The 13,507-nt window shown below is 61.6% G+C and overlaps 2 protein-coding genes across 5 annotated transcripts in view; one reads left to right on the top strand and one right to left on the bottom strand.

Moving 5' to 3' along the window:
* Positions 1-2,779, top strand: part of CTXND1 (cortexin domain containing 1) — a 36,309-nt gene extending 33,530 nt beyond the window's left edge. Inside the window, exons 2-3 of one of the 2 annotated variants that reach the window (XM_043553880.1) lie at positions 922-1,084; positions 1,983-2,779. In XM_043553880.1, the coding sequence (XP_043409815.1) occupies positions 2,045-2,224 (180 nt within the window). In that variant the 5' untranslated portion in view covers positions 922-1,084; positions 1,983-2,044 and the 3' untranslated portion in view covers positions 2,225-2,779. Of the gene's footprint in view, positions 1-868; positions 1,085-1,982 lie in introns of those variants that run through there. The other variant, XM_043553879.1, reaches the window with a different exon arrangement.
* FAH (fumarylacetoacetate hydrolase) overlaps positions 285-13,507 on the bottom strand; it is a 34,918-nt gene continuing 21,695 nt past the window's right edge. The window contains exon 14 of one of the 3 annotated variants that reach the window (XM_043553877.1): positions 285-539. In XM_043553877.1, coding sequence (XP_043409812.1) covers positions 481-539 — 59 coding nt within the window. In that variant the 3' untranslated portion in view covers positions 285-480. Of the gene's footprint in view, positions 540-9,612; positions 10,303-10,347; positions 10,517-13,507 lie in introns of those variants that run through there. The other 2 variants (XM_043553878.1, XM_043553876.1) reach the window with 2 other exon arrangements.

Raw genomic sequence — 13,507 nt, 5'->3', positions numbered from 1 at the left:
AATATTAATCTCAACTCTGTGCTTCCACGGTCAAGAGAGAGACCAAAAATCCGAGAGAAAAACGGGTAAGAGGTAACAACAGACTAGAATAGCAGCGATCCGGCCATTCGGCTCTGCATCTACGCACCTCAAGGCATCGAAGCGGGGCCCCCAGGAGACACCCGCGCGCACAGATTCGGGGCAGCATCGTCCGCGACGGCCAAGGGCTGGAAGCAGCCCACCTACCCATCCGTGGAGGAACGGAGCGGAATATTACCCAGCTTAGCAAGGAAGGAAGGCCCGATGGCTGCCACAGCACGGATGAGCCTGGTGGACACGATGCCGACTGAAGTGAGCCGCCAGAAAGGGACAGAGGCTGCAGCATCCACTCCCGTGAGGTCCCGAGAGGAGCCAAGTGCACCGAGACAGAAAGGAGGTGGTGGGTGCCGGGGGGCCGGCTGTTTAATGGCGACCGAGTTTCAGTTTTGCAGGATGAAGACTTCAGGAGGCGGACGGTGGGGCTGGTGGGTGGCCCAACGCTGCCAGTGTCCTTAGTGCTCCTGAAATGCACACCGTGGAAAATCTTACATGACGTACACTTTATGAGAAATTGTAAAACGCTGTAATTTTTATTTTATTTATTAATAAATGCTTCACGCCCAGCACGGAGCCCAACGTGGGCTTGAACTCATGACCCCGAGATCGAGACCTGAGCTGAGATCAAGAGTCAGAGGCTTAACCGACTGAGCCGCCCAGGCGCCCCTGAAACGCTATAGCTTTTGAAAGAAAGAAGGAGATTGAAAAAGCAGCACTAGAATAAAGCGTTCGGCCCCGGCACCGCGCCCGGTGAAGAGCCACCGGGTCAGCCCTTCCTGCCAGACCAGGTGGCTCCGGGGCCGCGTGTCCCAGGAGGTGACGGGCTCTTGTCCTCTTCTGTTGCAGCTGCCGCCCGCGCAGGTGCCTGCTCCTGAGTGAAAGGCCACCGCTGTCGCTGGCTCCCCGCGGTCACGTCCGGCCACCCACCCCCCGCCCTCCCAGAGCAGCCTGACCCAGAGTGCGGGCCGCCCGGCAGCCCTTCTGACGTGGTGACCGCTCCGACCGGCAGGTCAGTGCCCTCTGAGGACCGGGGGAATTTGAGCGAGGGGGATGAACGGTCACCGGCGGTGATGGATGTGCCGGGACCCGCCGGCCCGAGGCTCACCTCCGTGTGGTCCTGAAGTCTGGAGGGACGGGGGAGACTGGTCCCCACTCTGCCTCCCGCCAGCAGAGGGAGAGGCCTGCGGAGGCCACGTGTGCGGGGACGGCAGCCCTGCCCCGGGGAGACCCCCTTCGTCAGAGCACGGCCCCCCCCGCCCCGGGGGCCAGGGACCACGGAGCGCATCCCCACCTGGGACACGGCCTGACCGCGCTGGCCTCGTCACCGCCCACAACAGGGAGGTGAAGGCGTGCGGGACAGACATTCCCCGCAAGGCGGGTCCCTGTGATGGCCCAACCGGGTCCTCTGACGACCCCTGTGGCTTCCGCCCCTGTCCCTCGGTGGGGGGAGGGCGCAGACCCTCCGTGGGACCCCGTCCGGCGCAGGGGCTCCTGTGCGGTCCGTCCATACGTTCCGTTCAACATTCCGCTGCCAAACGGCTTCTGCCGCTGCAGCGAACGCACTCGTGACCTCGTTCCTGCACGCTCTGAGCGCCCCGGGTCGGCGCCGGGCAGACCCAGAGGCGTCATGATATCGCCCTCCCCGGGGCCGGGCGGCAGGGACAAGTGCGGGAGCTCCGTCCTCGGTCACCTGTCCCCGCATCCCCGGGCGGCACGGGCCCCGCCACAGACCGCAGTCGCCCACGAGGTTGGCCTTTGGGTCCCGGGGAGGATGCGTGTGTCCCGGGCCCCTCATGCCCTCAGGAGGGGCCGGGTGGCGAGGGGTCGCTCCAGGGGCGTGACCCCCCCAACCCCCCCAGCCAGGCCGAGCTGTGGCCCTGCCTCCCCACGGCCCTGGCTCCCCGCAGGCGTGGAAAATGGTACCTGTCGACCCCGGGCTGGAGGAGGAGCCCGCAGCCGCAGCCCCGACATGGAGGAGCCCACGCCCGAGCCCGTCTTCGTGGACGTGGACAAAGGGCTGACCCTGGCCTGCTTCGTCTTCCTCTGCCTCTTCCTCGTGGTCATGATCATTCGCTGCGCCAAGGTCATCATGGACCCGTACAGCGCTATCCCCACGTCCACCTGGGAGGAGCAGCACCTGGATGACTGAGGCGCGGCCGGGGGACCCCGAGTCCCCCGGCTGCCTTGTGTCCCCTGGCCGCCCGAGTACCCCGGCCACTCCTGAGTCCCCCGGCACTCCCAAGTCCCCTGGCCACTCCCGAGTCCCCTGGCCGTCCGAGTCCCCCGGCCACTCCCGAGTCCCCCTGCCACCCTGTGTCCCTGGCTGTCCGAGTCCCCCGGCCAACTCCCGAGTCCCCCGGCCGCCCCATGTCCCCTGGCTGCCCGAGTCCCCCGGCTGCCCCGTGTCCCCTGGCCGCCCGAGTCCCCCGGCCACTCCCGAGTCCCCCGGCCACTCCCGAGTCCCCCCGCCACTCCCGAGTCCCCCGGCACTCCCGAGTCCCCTGGCCGTCCGAGTCCCCCGGCCACTCCTGAGTCCCCCGGCCACCCTGTGTCCCCTGGCCGCCCGAGTCCTCCGGCTGCCCCGTGTCCCCCGGCCGCCCCGTGTCCCCTGGCCGCCCAAGTCCCCTGGCCACTCCCGAGTCCCCTGGCCACTCCCGAGTCCCCCGGCCGCCCCGTGTCCCCCGGCCGCCCCGTGTCCCCTGGCCGCCCGAGTCCTCCGGCCACTCCCAAGTCCCCTGGCCACTCCCGAGTCCCCCGGCTGCCCCGTGTCCCCCGGCTGCCCCGTGTCCCCTGGCCGCCCGAGTCCCCCGGCCACTCCCAAGTCCCCCGGCCACTCCCGAGTCCCCCGGCCGCCCCGTGTCCCCCGGCCGCCCCATGTCCCCCGGCTGTCTGCCTGCAAACCCGTGGAGCTGGGATGTAGGCTGTTCGCTGCTCCCTCTGGAGCCCCAGAGGGAAGTGAGTGGGGTGCCAAGGGGGGCTCGAGGGTGGCCCAGCCTGGACATGCCAACGGCACCGGCCCCGGAGGACCGCGGAGGCCGTCCCTCACGGGGACTCACTGTGGGACGACGGGGTAGCCCCCGTCCCTGGCTCCTGCGCACCTTCTGGGAGGGGATCCGGGGCAGACACGCACCATCACGCAACAGAGCCCTCGCTGCGGGGACACCGTCTGCCCTTAACATGCAAAGCAGCACTCGCGCCAGCCCCCTGACCCCGAGTCCGGCCCGGAGGCCGGTGGGTGTGCAGGTGGAGGCCGGCGTTCTCACAAGGCACAGGGCTGCTTCCGGGCAGTACTTTTTTTTTTTTTTAATGAAAACACAGAGGGGTCTATTTTTCCTGTCATAAATGAAATGGGCATCTTGGGAGCTTGGGAAAATACAGAAAAATAGAAGGAAAGGGGAAAATAACACCTATAATCCCACCTCCCCAAAGCCACCATTTTGATCTATTTCTCTCAGGCTCTTTTTACACGCCTTTTTAAATAGCCCAATTCACACGTACGCACGACGTTGTGCCGCCTCCTCCCATCCCATCAGCCCCCCCTCGGCCGCCACCCACATCTGTGACCACGGAGCCCGCAATGCTGGTCCCGAATCCCGGCCCCCTTCCTTCCTCGCTACAGGACCCCAAACAGCTCGGTCAGCCTCTCTGAGCCCCAATTCCCTCACCTGTGACACGAGGGAGTGACGTCTACCTCACAAGGTTGTCGTGAGGACGGAATGAAGGAGCACTCCTTGACTCCCCCACCCCGGGGAGAAGCCAGGGGCCTGAGCCGGGAGCGCGTGGGCTCTGGGGCCCCCTCCCCGCAGAGCCTGGGACCCTGGAAGCTCCTCAACCTCCCGGGGCCGCTTCCAAAGCCAAATCTCCCGGCCAGGACCCCTGGTCAAAGGGACACTCACAGCAACCTCTTCCAGCACCTGACCTCAAGGGATATGCTGTCTATCGATTTACACAACTGTCATTGTCATATGTTTAAGCACACACGGTGCGCAGTTAGGCTGGACTGCCTGAAGCCCCTTCCTCCGAGGCATGCAAGGGGTGGCCGGCCACCCTCGAGGGACAGACCTGCACCTGTGGGGAAACCCAATGCTCCCTTCCCCTCACCAGCATCCCCGCTCCGGGCCCCCCTGCAACCCAGGCCACCCGGGCAACAGGTTTCCAAAGCACTGTCACCACCAGGTGACCCCGAAAATGAACAAGACCACGGCTGTTCAGGCACGTTCCGGGGCCTGTCCGGCTGTCCTCCCCCCACACACGCGCGCACACGCCAGGTGGGACGCACAAAGGGACAGCTGGGAGAGGCGGCGAGCCCAGATGCGCTGGAGGCTCTGTCTGAGAGAAGGATCTAGAGCAAGCACCTTGTGCATTGCTCCAGGCCCAGCAGCAGCCTTCACTGTGCAGCCTGCCTCAGAGACACGCACTTCTGTGAAAAGCGCATCAGCAGGGATTTGCAGAGTGATTGAGTGCTGTCTCCCCGTCAGTTAATAGCAAGCCCCAGGAGCAAGGAAAGTTCTGGAAGGCCTTGGCTGGAGGTACTTCAGAATCCTCAGGAGTGACGATCAGGCGCCCCAGGGCCGTGCCACCCGAACTGTGGTGAGAGACAGAGTGCATCTCCAGGGGTGAGGAGCATGCTGGGAATCCAGAACCCGGGCCCCACCCCGGACCTGCGGGGCCGGCGTCCCTGGGGGGTGGCGCCCAGGAACCTGTGGGCGAGACCCGCTGAGTGCCGGCCGGGCACACGGGAGTTAGAGAAGCACGGCCCCCGGGATCCCTGGCCCCACTTCCCTCTTCTCCACACTTAACATCTGTGGGTGTTTCCCACCGTCTCTCTGGACTGGTTTGCTGTTGTTGTTGTTTGGTTTTGGTGGCCAGAGGGAAGAATATTTCAGAAAAGATGAAAAATAAAAAACTCACGCCCCATCCAAGCCTCCCGTCAAACAGCGATTTTCACTGTGCATCCATACGCCCCCTTCAGACCCTTGCCCGAATGCAAGATATACTCCTTAGAAACGTCATCAGTTACATAATCTAAAACCCTACTCTCTCCTAACGTTACCTCTGGAGCCCGCTGCCACGGCCTTCCCCGTTACCCTCTTGGCGGCCGTGGACGAACCGTCTGGTGCATTGTCCACATTCCCATTAGGAAGCGCTTGGGTCGCTTTCATTCTCCCTGTTCTGCATGTGCCAGGAGACGCAGGTGACGAAGGCCGCGAGCTCGCTCAGGACAGCGGGGAATAAATATTCAAACCACACCCCCTCCACCTAAGAAAGCCCCAGGCCAGGGACGCCTGTCTAAGCCTTTGGCCCCGTTAAGGGGAACTCCAGGCATCTGCCGCTACTCCCTGATGCTAAGGGAGGAGGGGGGGGGGGTCTTCTGCGATCAGATCCTCTGAGCCAGTTCCTGGCTAGTTGAGGTGAGCTCTGGGGTTGTGGATGGAGAGAGAAACCGTCCCGCGAAAGAAAGGAGCAGCGTTTTTGAAGACTGGAAGCTGGCAGAGAGGGAATGGAAGCAGAGAGAGAGAGAGCGAGGCCTGTGGGGTCGGCCACAGCTCGAGGCTTAAGGGAAACTGGGCCCAGACAGAAACTCCCCGCCGCACAGAACGGGAGAAGGGCTCTGCTACCATCCCTCCCCGTTACTCCAAACCCTCAGCAAAGTCTGACACACACAACCGCTTTCGCGTGGTGTCTGGGGCCATCTGCACGGTGGGCGGTGCGACGGCGTGCAGGTGGGGTGACAAAAATGGGCAGAAGCGGGACACCAGGACGACAGTCCAGCACCCCTGAGGACGCACAGACGGGCCGACCTGAGCAACGGGCCACGAGCTTCACCAGCTCGCAGCATCAATTCCACCGTCTCTGTTGGGTCTTTTCCACCTAGGCGCTCGTGTCTACGTGGTTTTATTGAATCGAAAGACACGGGTCTCCCTCGCCCAGACATCATCCCAGACCTCGAGGTCAACCCGACCTTAAAGGGGCCCGTCCTGCTTCCAACACCAGCCGGAGAGGACTGCCAAGCCGGTGTGGTTTCCTGCCCCGCGGTCTCGCCGCTGAGGACCGGTCCTGTGGACCGGTCCTGTGATGGGTGACAACCTGCGGGGCCCCCTGGCCCATGGCCCGGCCTGCGGACGGGTGCCCCAGCTGAGCTCCCTGGGCACACACAGGTCATCTGCATCCAGGGGACACACGACCTCAGGTCTGCCAGCCTTCCCCCTGCGTGTCACTCCTGGACGGTCACCAGCTAAGGCTCTCCCTCCCTCCCGCGGGGTTTCTGTCTGGGCCCTGAATCAGTCAGCGTCCCGGCAGGAAGCAGAGGGCACAGCCAAAGCGTTTATGCTTCGAGGGCTTAACGAAAGACTATTCAGAGGTCAGGCAGGGCCGAGGGAAGCGACACCGGATGGCAAAGCATCACACAGGCCACGGGGGGAAGCCGTGGCCAGCTTGGCCTGACGTGGCAAGGAGAAGGAATGTTCTCAGAACCCGGCAGGAGCCGTGGCCACAGGGAGACGGTTAAGACTTGTGCCCGAACTGCAGCCCAGCAGGAAGAGCGTGGAGGGAAACACATACCTTGACCTCGACACTCCCCCGTCCAGCCTCTCCTCTGGACCTTCCATCAGCCAAAAACAACAGAACCTAACGGTCTGGGAGCCCCGGGCAAAGCGGTCCGTGTATGTTAGCGTTCTGGAGCAAACGAAACGTAACGAGTACAACCCACCCCTATTACATTCAGCATCCGTTCGTGACCTCTGCTTGGATGGGGAAAAATTATATGCCCTCCACGTAGGGGAACGAAGGTCCATCTGCCGCCATATTGTCTGGGCGAGGGGAGGGGCGATACCGACCTGGGCCCACTGCCCACCCGGACCGTACCCGCCTCTAGGTGAGTAGACGAAACGGTTCCTATAACGCACAGCTGCTACGGGCCCACAGGGAACGTGAAGGGGTCTGAAGGCCTCACGTGGAGGCGTGTTTGGAAGCTCGGAGCACGCTAGGGCAACACCGCCCCGACCCTGGTCTCGGGACAGAGAACGTCAGCGTCGCTGGGGAGTCTGTTAGGATCCGAGTTCACACCCCACCTCAGACCTGCAGAAGTGGGGGGCACGGGACGGGGGTCCCCAGGGAGCCGCTTGCCCCGGCTGTGTGGAGGGAACCCCGCTTCCCACGGCTCCTGGGATGGGCCCCCCCGGCGGCACGGTGAGCCCCTTCTCTGCCCCCGCGTTCAACACGAGGCAGCCCGAATGACCACAGGAGGATCTCAGTTTCTAGCCTGACAGACCCACACCCGTGTACCACTGGGGGAAGCACTTCCTCTCCCTCGCGAAGAGTTGTGTGTGTGTTTTTTTTTAATGTTTATTTTTGAGAGAGAGAGAGAGAGAGAGAGAGAGAGCGAGCAGGGAGGGGCAGAGAGAGGGAGACACAGAACCTGAAACAGGCTCCAGGCTCCGAGCCGTCAGCACAGAGCCCGATGTGGGGCTCGAACCCACAGACCGTGAGATCATGACCTGAGCCGAAGTCGGACGTTTAACTGACTGAGCCCCCAGGTACCCCAGCCTCCCAAAGAATTTTCAAAGCCACCAGGTCCGAGGAGACAAGGGCGAGAAGCAGAAATTCCGTATGTGGGTCGTTAGGTCTAATAGCGGGAGGATTCACTTCTGTCTCCATCCCTTGGCTCCGGGACCTTCCAGGCAGGGGGAGACGGTGCCCCTGTCTGCCCCAGACACTCCCGAACCATCGGGTCTCCTGCCGTGCTGGGTCCTCAAGGCACCACCGCCCGGCCCCTCCCAGTCTGCAGAACCCAGCATCAGTGAAGTCCGGGGGGCTCCTGCCTTCAGCCTCCTTTCTCCTCAGTATTGCAGGGACACTCCAGGCATCCCCTCGCGTACTCCCAGCATTCACCGAGGGCGGCTTAATTTAGGGACTATTTGCAGAAGTGTAGACGAGTTTAAGAGAACCAGCAGGGATGGTGAGTCAGCCAGGACTGGGGACAGTGAGAAGCCGTTGTCACCGCTTGCCTGGGGAGGAACAGTGGCCCCAGAATCCAGCAAGGGCGGTGGCCACGCTCTCTTTGGGAGCCGTGAGCCACGGTGGAGGGACACAGGGGGACACAGGCCCCCAAAACCATGGCCCAGAAGGGAGGGGGTGCGGAGAACAAATACCCCGACCTCTTTCTCCCTCTGCACTTTCTCCTCTGCTGCCCCCCGCCAGCCAGGAGCCACAGGACAGGAGCCTGGGTGATGTCATCCACAGGGGTGGCCTCCCGGGACGAGACAGGGCAGGGAAGGCTGGAGAGGAGGACGGGGCGGAAACTGCATCGGGCTCTCGGTGTTTTCCCTGCAGCAGATCTCAGGCACGGCCCCGCTCGTGCACCAAAACCAGCTTTCTGACTTCGAGTGTTCGGGAAAGAGGCCGGGAGCAGCAGTCCTCGATGCCCCCTGGGCTGCTTCTGTGCGGTGGTCCACTCCCCCTCCGCCCGGCTGCCCCGGACACAGGGGCCTTGCCTCGTCCTGGGAATCCCCTCCTCCAGGAGAAGGAGCGTCTTCTGGTCTGACACACAGTCAAGGGGGTCCACAGAGCTGACAGCCTTTCGGCCTGACCACACACGGAAGCAGCCAGCCGGCACCCACCCCCCCAGTCACGCTCGGTAAGCCCCCCACCCCCCGCACAGCACTGAGCCCACGAGGTGCGGAGAGGTGGGGCTTCACCCCAGAAGCAGACGGGGACTCGGAACAGTGACCCCAGGCTGAGAGACTGGACACCCAGGAGGCGGGAGCTGGAACAGACGTCCCGTGAGCACATCCTTCCTCCTCGCGGATCGCCAGGTGAGGCGCTGCTATGACCCAGAAGACCTTGGAGCCGGGCTCCCAGACGTGACAACGGGGCACTCTGCAGGGACAACGCCCCCCACACTTATGAGCAGCTCCCGTGTGACAGCGGTTTGGACACAGGAGTAAGGCACAGCCCTGCCCCGGAGAAGCCCCCTGCCCTGGGTCAAGGCCAGAGTTCCAACCTCTGCGCCGTAATTCCCCTGGAGGCTCGAAGCTCTGGAGCCGGGTCTCAGCTCCGCCGCCCAGCTGGAGGTGCGAGAGGACACGTGTCTTCATTTACACAGAAAACACCAGAGACGACGTGGGGCCCAGAGAGGGGGGCGAGGGGGCCCTTCCTTGGGACTTGTGCTTCCGGGGGCCAGCGTATTACAAACGGCCACGCACAGATCCCCGTAAGGGGTCACGGGGGCCCCTCTGTCCCCCGAGAGCCCGCCTGGTGTCACCCAACCTGCACCCTCGGTGCCCCTCCCGTGAGACACGCCGGCGGGCTTCAGGGAGGCGGCGCCCAGGACGGAAGCAACTGGTTCTTGCCCCAACTGGGGGCATTTCGCCGTTGTACCAAATATCTATTTCCTTGCTCTCTTTCCGATTTGTGCTTCTGGAAACCCTCACAAATTAGCCTGGTATTCACGACAGCTGCACGTGGCAGTGAAGGCACATTTCACAATATTACCTGATTCCTACCAGTCGATCTCTACACAGATCTCCTCCTAACAGATGACGAGCGACACGAATTATTTACTTTGGCGGCGAGGGGGAGGCTGAACATCAGGACTGCAAAGGGTGTTATTTTTATGAGACATACGTGAAAGGATTTAACTTTTTTTTTTAACAAATTTAAACATTTCAGCTTGATTTAAAAAGTTTTGATATGAAGCGTTAACATTCTTCAGTTACAATTTACGTCGTGCCTTTAATTGTAGTGGAAAGTTTCAATATTATCAAAGAAAACTAACGCAGAAAACGCACAGAGGATAAGTTTAGTTTTGCAATTTTTAACCTTAAGGGTTTGGGTGAAAATATTTACCTTTTGGACGTTCTGAGTACAAGTCGGTTTACTTTTTTAATCACGGAGATTCGTCTGTCAAGGGAGCCCACGTTGTGTGAAAATCCTGGCTATGACAAAATAGTGATTCTAACGAAATGAAAGCAATAAACCTTAAAACTTTCTTGGAAAACGTTTGTGAAACAAGTCATGTATCTGTAGGTCTTCAGCGGTCATCCGAAACGGCGACCACTGTTCAGGTACAGCGATCAAAGTGTTGTGTCTGATGCAAAGAACAGACTGGTGGTCAGCAGAGGGGAGGGGGTGGGGTGAGACAGGGGATCGCGACAACCGGGTGGCGTATGGGTGTCGAATCCCTGTACCGTACGTCCGAATGCAACAGGTCACTGGGTATTAATTAAACTTCAGTTTAAAAAAAAAAGGAAAATAAATTAGTTTGCTATGTTGCCCCTTTTCAACCCTCAAACGCCGTAGATAGCTTTGAAATTTTGTCTCGTCCTTATCAAAGCATGTCGGGGTAGGAGAAGAGAATGTGTTTTATTTCACCATCGAGCTTGAGCTTTGAAACGTCGAGGCAGAAGGGAGCCTCCGCGGGTCCCTGGCTTCAGGGGTGGATCTGTGAATACAACAGAATCCCGTCGCCCGTGGTCTCCCGGGATCCATTCATCTGTTCAGCAAATGCAGGCAAAGTGCCTGCCACATGCTGGCGGGTCAGTGCTAGGTGCTAGAGAACGTTCCAGCAGCAACAGCCAACAACTCTGCCCTCGGGAGCCCCACATCTAGAGAAGGAAGACGTGGCTCAGATCGTCACAGACAGCAGCGGTCTGTTGATCTCTGGGGTCAAGTCCTCGGTGGCCGCAGAGATGTTCCGTCCCCATCTCCCCGCCCCCCAGGAAAGGACCCACTGCCCAGCCTCTGGGCGTGCTCTCGGCACAGCGTTACTAGTCTGTGCGACCACGAAAAACAAACACATCTGCCAGGAAGCCTCCACTCTGCCCTCTCCCGTTCATCAGGGGCATCTGGGAGTCCTTTCTGCCTCTCCCTCAGGCCGGGGGCACCGCCGAGGGGAGGGACAGAGAGGGACACATACAGGACACAGATGCACACTTTGGAAGGCAATCCCCCCACGGGAATTTTTCCTGAGGTCGTTAGAAAATATATGCCCCCTGGGGCGCCTGGAGGGGCTCAGTCGGTTGAGCCAGGTCGTGATCTCAACGTCCACCCAGGTCACGATCTCACGGTTCATGGGTTCGAGCCTGTGCTGACAGCATGGAGCCCGCTTGGGGTTCTCTTTCTCCCTCTCTCTCTCTGCCCTTCCCCCATTTGTTCTCTCTCAAAATAAGTAAATAAACCTGAAAAAAAATTTTTTAATATGCCTCAAATTGAAGAAAGAAAAGAAATGAAAATAGAACCTCTTTTGAGATCCATTCTGTGTGAGGGACCGTTGTGGGAGTTTTTACCACAATACCCGGGACCGGCTGTCCCGCCGCTTTGTCCCCGCACAAAACGAGCCGCTGGCAAAAGTTTATTAGAACAGACGAGACCGGAAGAGTGGTAGGAAAGCCCTGTGTACAGACGGGGGACAGTCGGGAGTGAACGCCTGAGGACTCCAGGCGGGGGTCCTCGCCGCAGAAGGTCCTGGTCTCTCCTCCCCTCTCCCCTCCCCCTCGCGCCTTCCCAGGTCCCACCCTTACTGGGGGCACAACTCTAGGCGCTGGGTGCTCCGCTCCGCTGGGTGAGGGGTGGTCTGAGGCCACACTGAGGCCTTCGGTCACGGTCACGTTCCTGGGGGAAACCTGAGGGGGTAGGTGGGGTCTGGCACTGTTAAGAGAAACCTTCTCCCGAGGGGGGCGGGCGGCTGTGGCCGGGCACTCCCAGCATTGTTCCAGAATGGGTGTTCCCCCCCACCAGGGACCTCAGGCCCTAATCCTCCTCTCTCGGCCTATTGTGTCTTATCTTTTCCAATTGTAGAATCTTGGGAGAAACAATCCTCACCATACTTAAAGCCCTAAAGCTCCCTTGTCCCCAAGGAGGGGACAGCCAGAGGCCAGCCTCACCCGGCCCCTCTAGCTGTGCAGCAGCACTCAAAGCAGGACCAGTGTCAGGGAGAGGGTGCAGGGCAGGGGCGGGGGGCACTGGAGGCAAAGGGGCTCTCCTCCCTCCTACCCCTGCGCAGGAGCGACAGGGGCTCCACTGGGCCCAGGGCAGCGGGGTGCCCCCGAGTCCAGCCGGCACCCCCAGCGTGACCATCCCGCCAGAAACCCCTCTGGCCTTGGCCCTCCTGCTCAGGGCACGTCCCAAACGGATTCTACCCTGGGTGGCAGGGCTCGTGGCTCATCCGTGTACCCTCGCCAGGGGCCGCGAGGGACAGGAAGCAGGAACGAAACAGGCGGGACCGGGAGCGGTTTGCCTCGGGGCGTAAAGACCACTGGTTCCCTTGTCCCCTGGGCTGCCCGGGGCACTTCCGGACCCAGGAGAGCAGCCAGGCCCAAGGAGCAGTCCTTGCTGGACGGGGTCCCGGATGGACCCGTGTTGAGACCCGCCGCTCTGGCTGCACGGATCCCAGCCGGCCCCACCGCCCCGCGTCTAGGCTCCCTAGGCTCCGATGCTCCGATCCCGCAGATTTCCGCGGCACCGCCTGCCCCCGGGGGCACTTCAAGTGCATGGCGAGGCGGGACCCGTGTGACTTCAACAGCTGAGATCAGCATTCCCTGGCGCCAGCGGGGCCAAATGGACCGATAATGATTCAAACGACTTCCATCCGCCAGCCGGAGACTCCGGGAGCCCCGCCGTGCGCGCCAGCTGTTCTGCTATGTAGACGCGAGGCCTTCAAGGCAAAGACGGTCGCGCGTGCAGACTGGAGCCAGGAGACAGAACCAAAGGGGCAATCTCAAAACCCAGCTGGAGGGCGGGGATCTCGGGGGAGCGACAGACACGGACGTGGTCCTGGGGCACCGGCCCCCAGGAACCGAGGAAACCCCCCAGGAAGGGGCTGGCCTTCCAAACTCAGAGGGTATTTGGATCAGTCTTGTCTGGAGGGTAGGGGTCTGGGTGGTCTGCGGCCGTCTGCGCTGCACAGGATCTTCCGCCGAAACCGGCCGAGACTGGAGACCGTGGCAAGAGCCCCCTGGGCAAGAGCAGGTCAGCCTCAGAGCGCGAAGCCCCTGCCCAGCCTGCGGGCTGCAGGCTACTGGCGCCCCCCGCACCCCGGCATCCCTGCTCCCCTCCTTCTTTAGCAACTGAACCCGGGTTTGAACTGGAGAAACCATGAACGCAGCTAAAAGGTGACATCCCCAGACTTCCCTGTGGTGAGGTATGGTCTTGTCACCAGGTTCCCGCCAACGGTGTGGTGCTGCGCGCCTGGGACGGCCGCGTGAGCGACACAGCTCAGCCGGAAGGGGGCTGCTTCCATCCCCCGCCTCCCCACCCCAGCCTCCACCTCTTCATCTTCTTTTTCTGTGCACCTGGAACTCGGGCGTGGTGGCTGGAGCTCCAGCAGCCTGTGGCACCGTGAGGTGGTTTCACCGTAAGGATGAAAAACACGTGCGGGGACGAGCAACGTGGGCCCTCGGTGTCGCTGTGGCGTTGCCTTCCGAACGCCACGGTT

Source organism: Prionailurus bengalensis, chromosome B3, assembly GCF_016509475.1.
Source record: "Prionailurus bengalensis isolate Pbe53 chromosome B3, Fcat_Pben_1.1_paternal_pri, whole genome shotgun sequence".
Lineage (NCBI taxonomy): Eukaryota > Metazoa > Chordata > Mammalia > Carnivora > Felidae > Prionailurus > Prionailurus bengalensis.
This window is presented reverse-complemented; position numbering and strand designations above follow the sequence as displayed.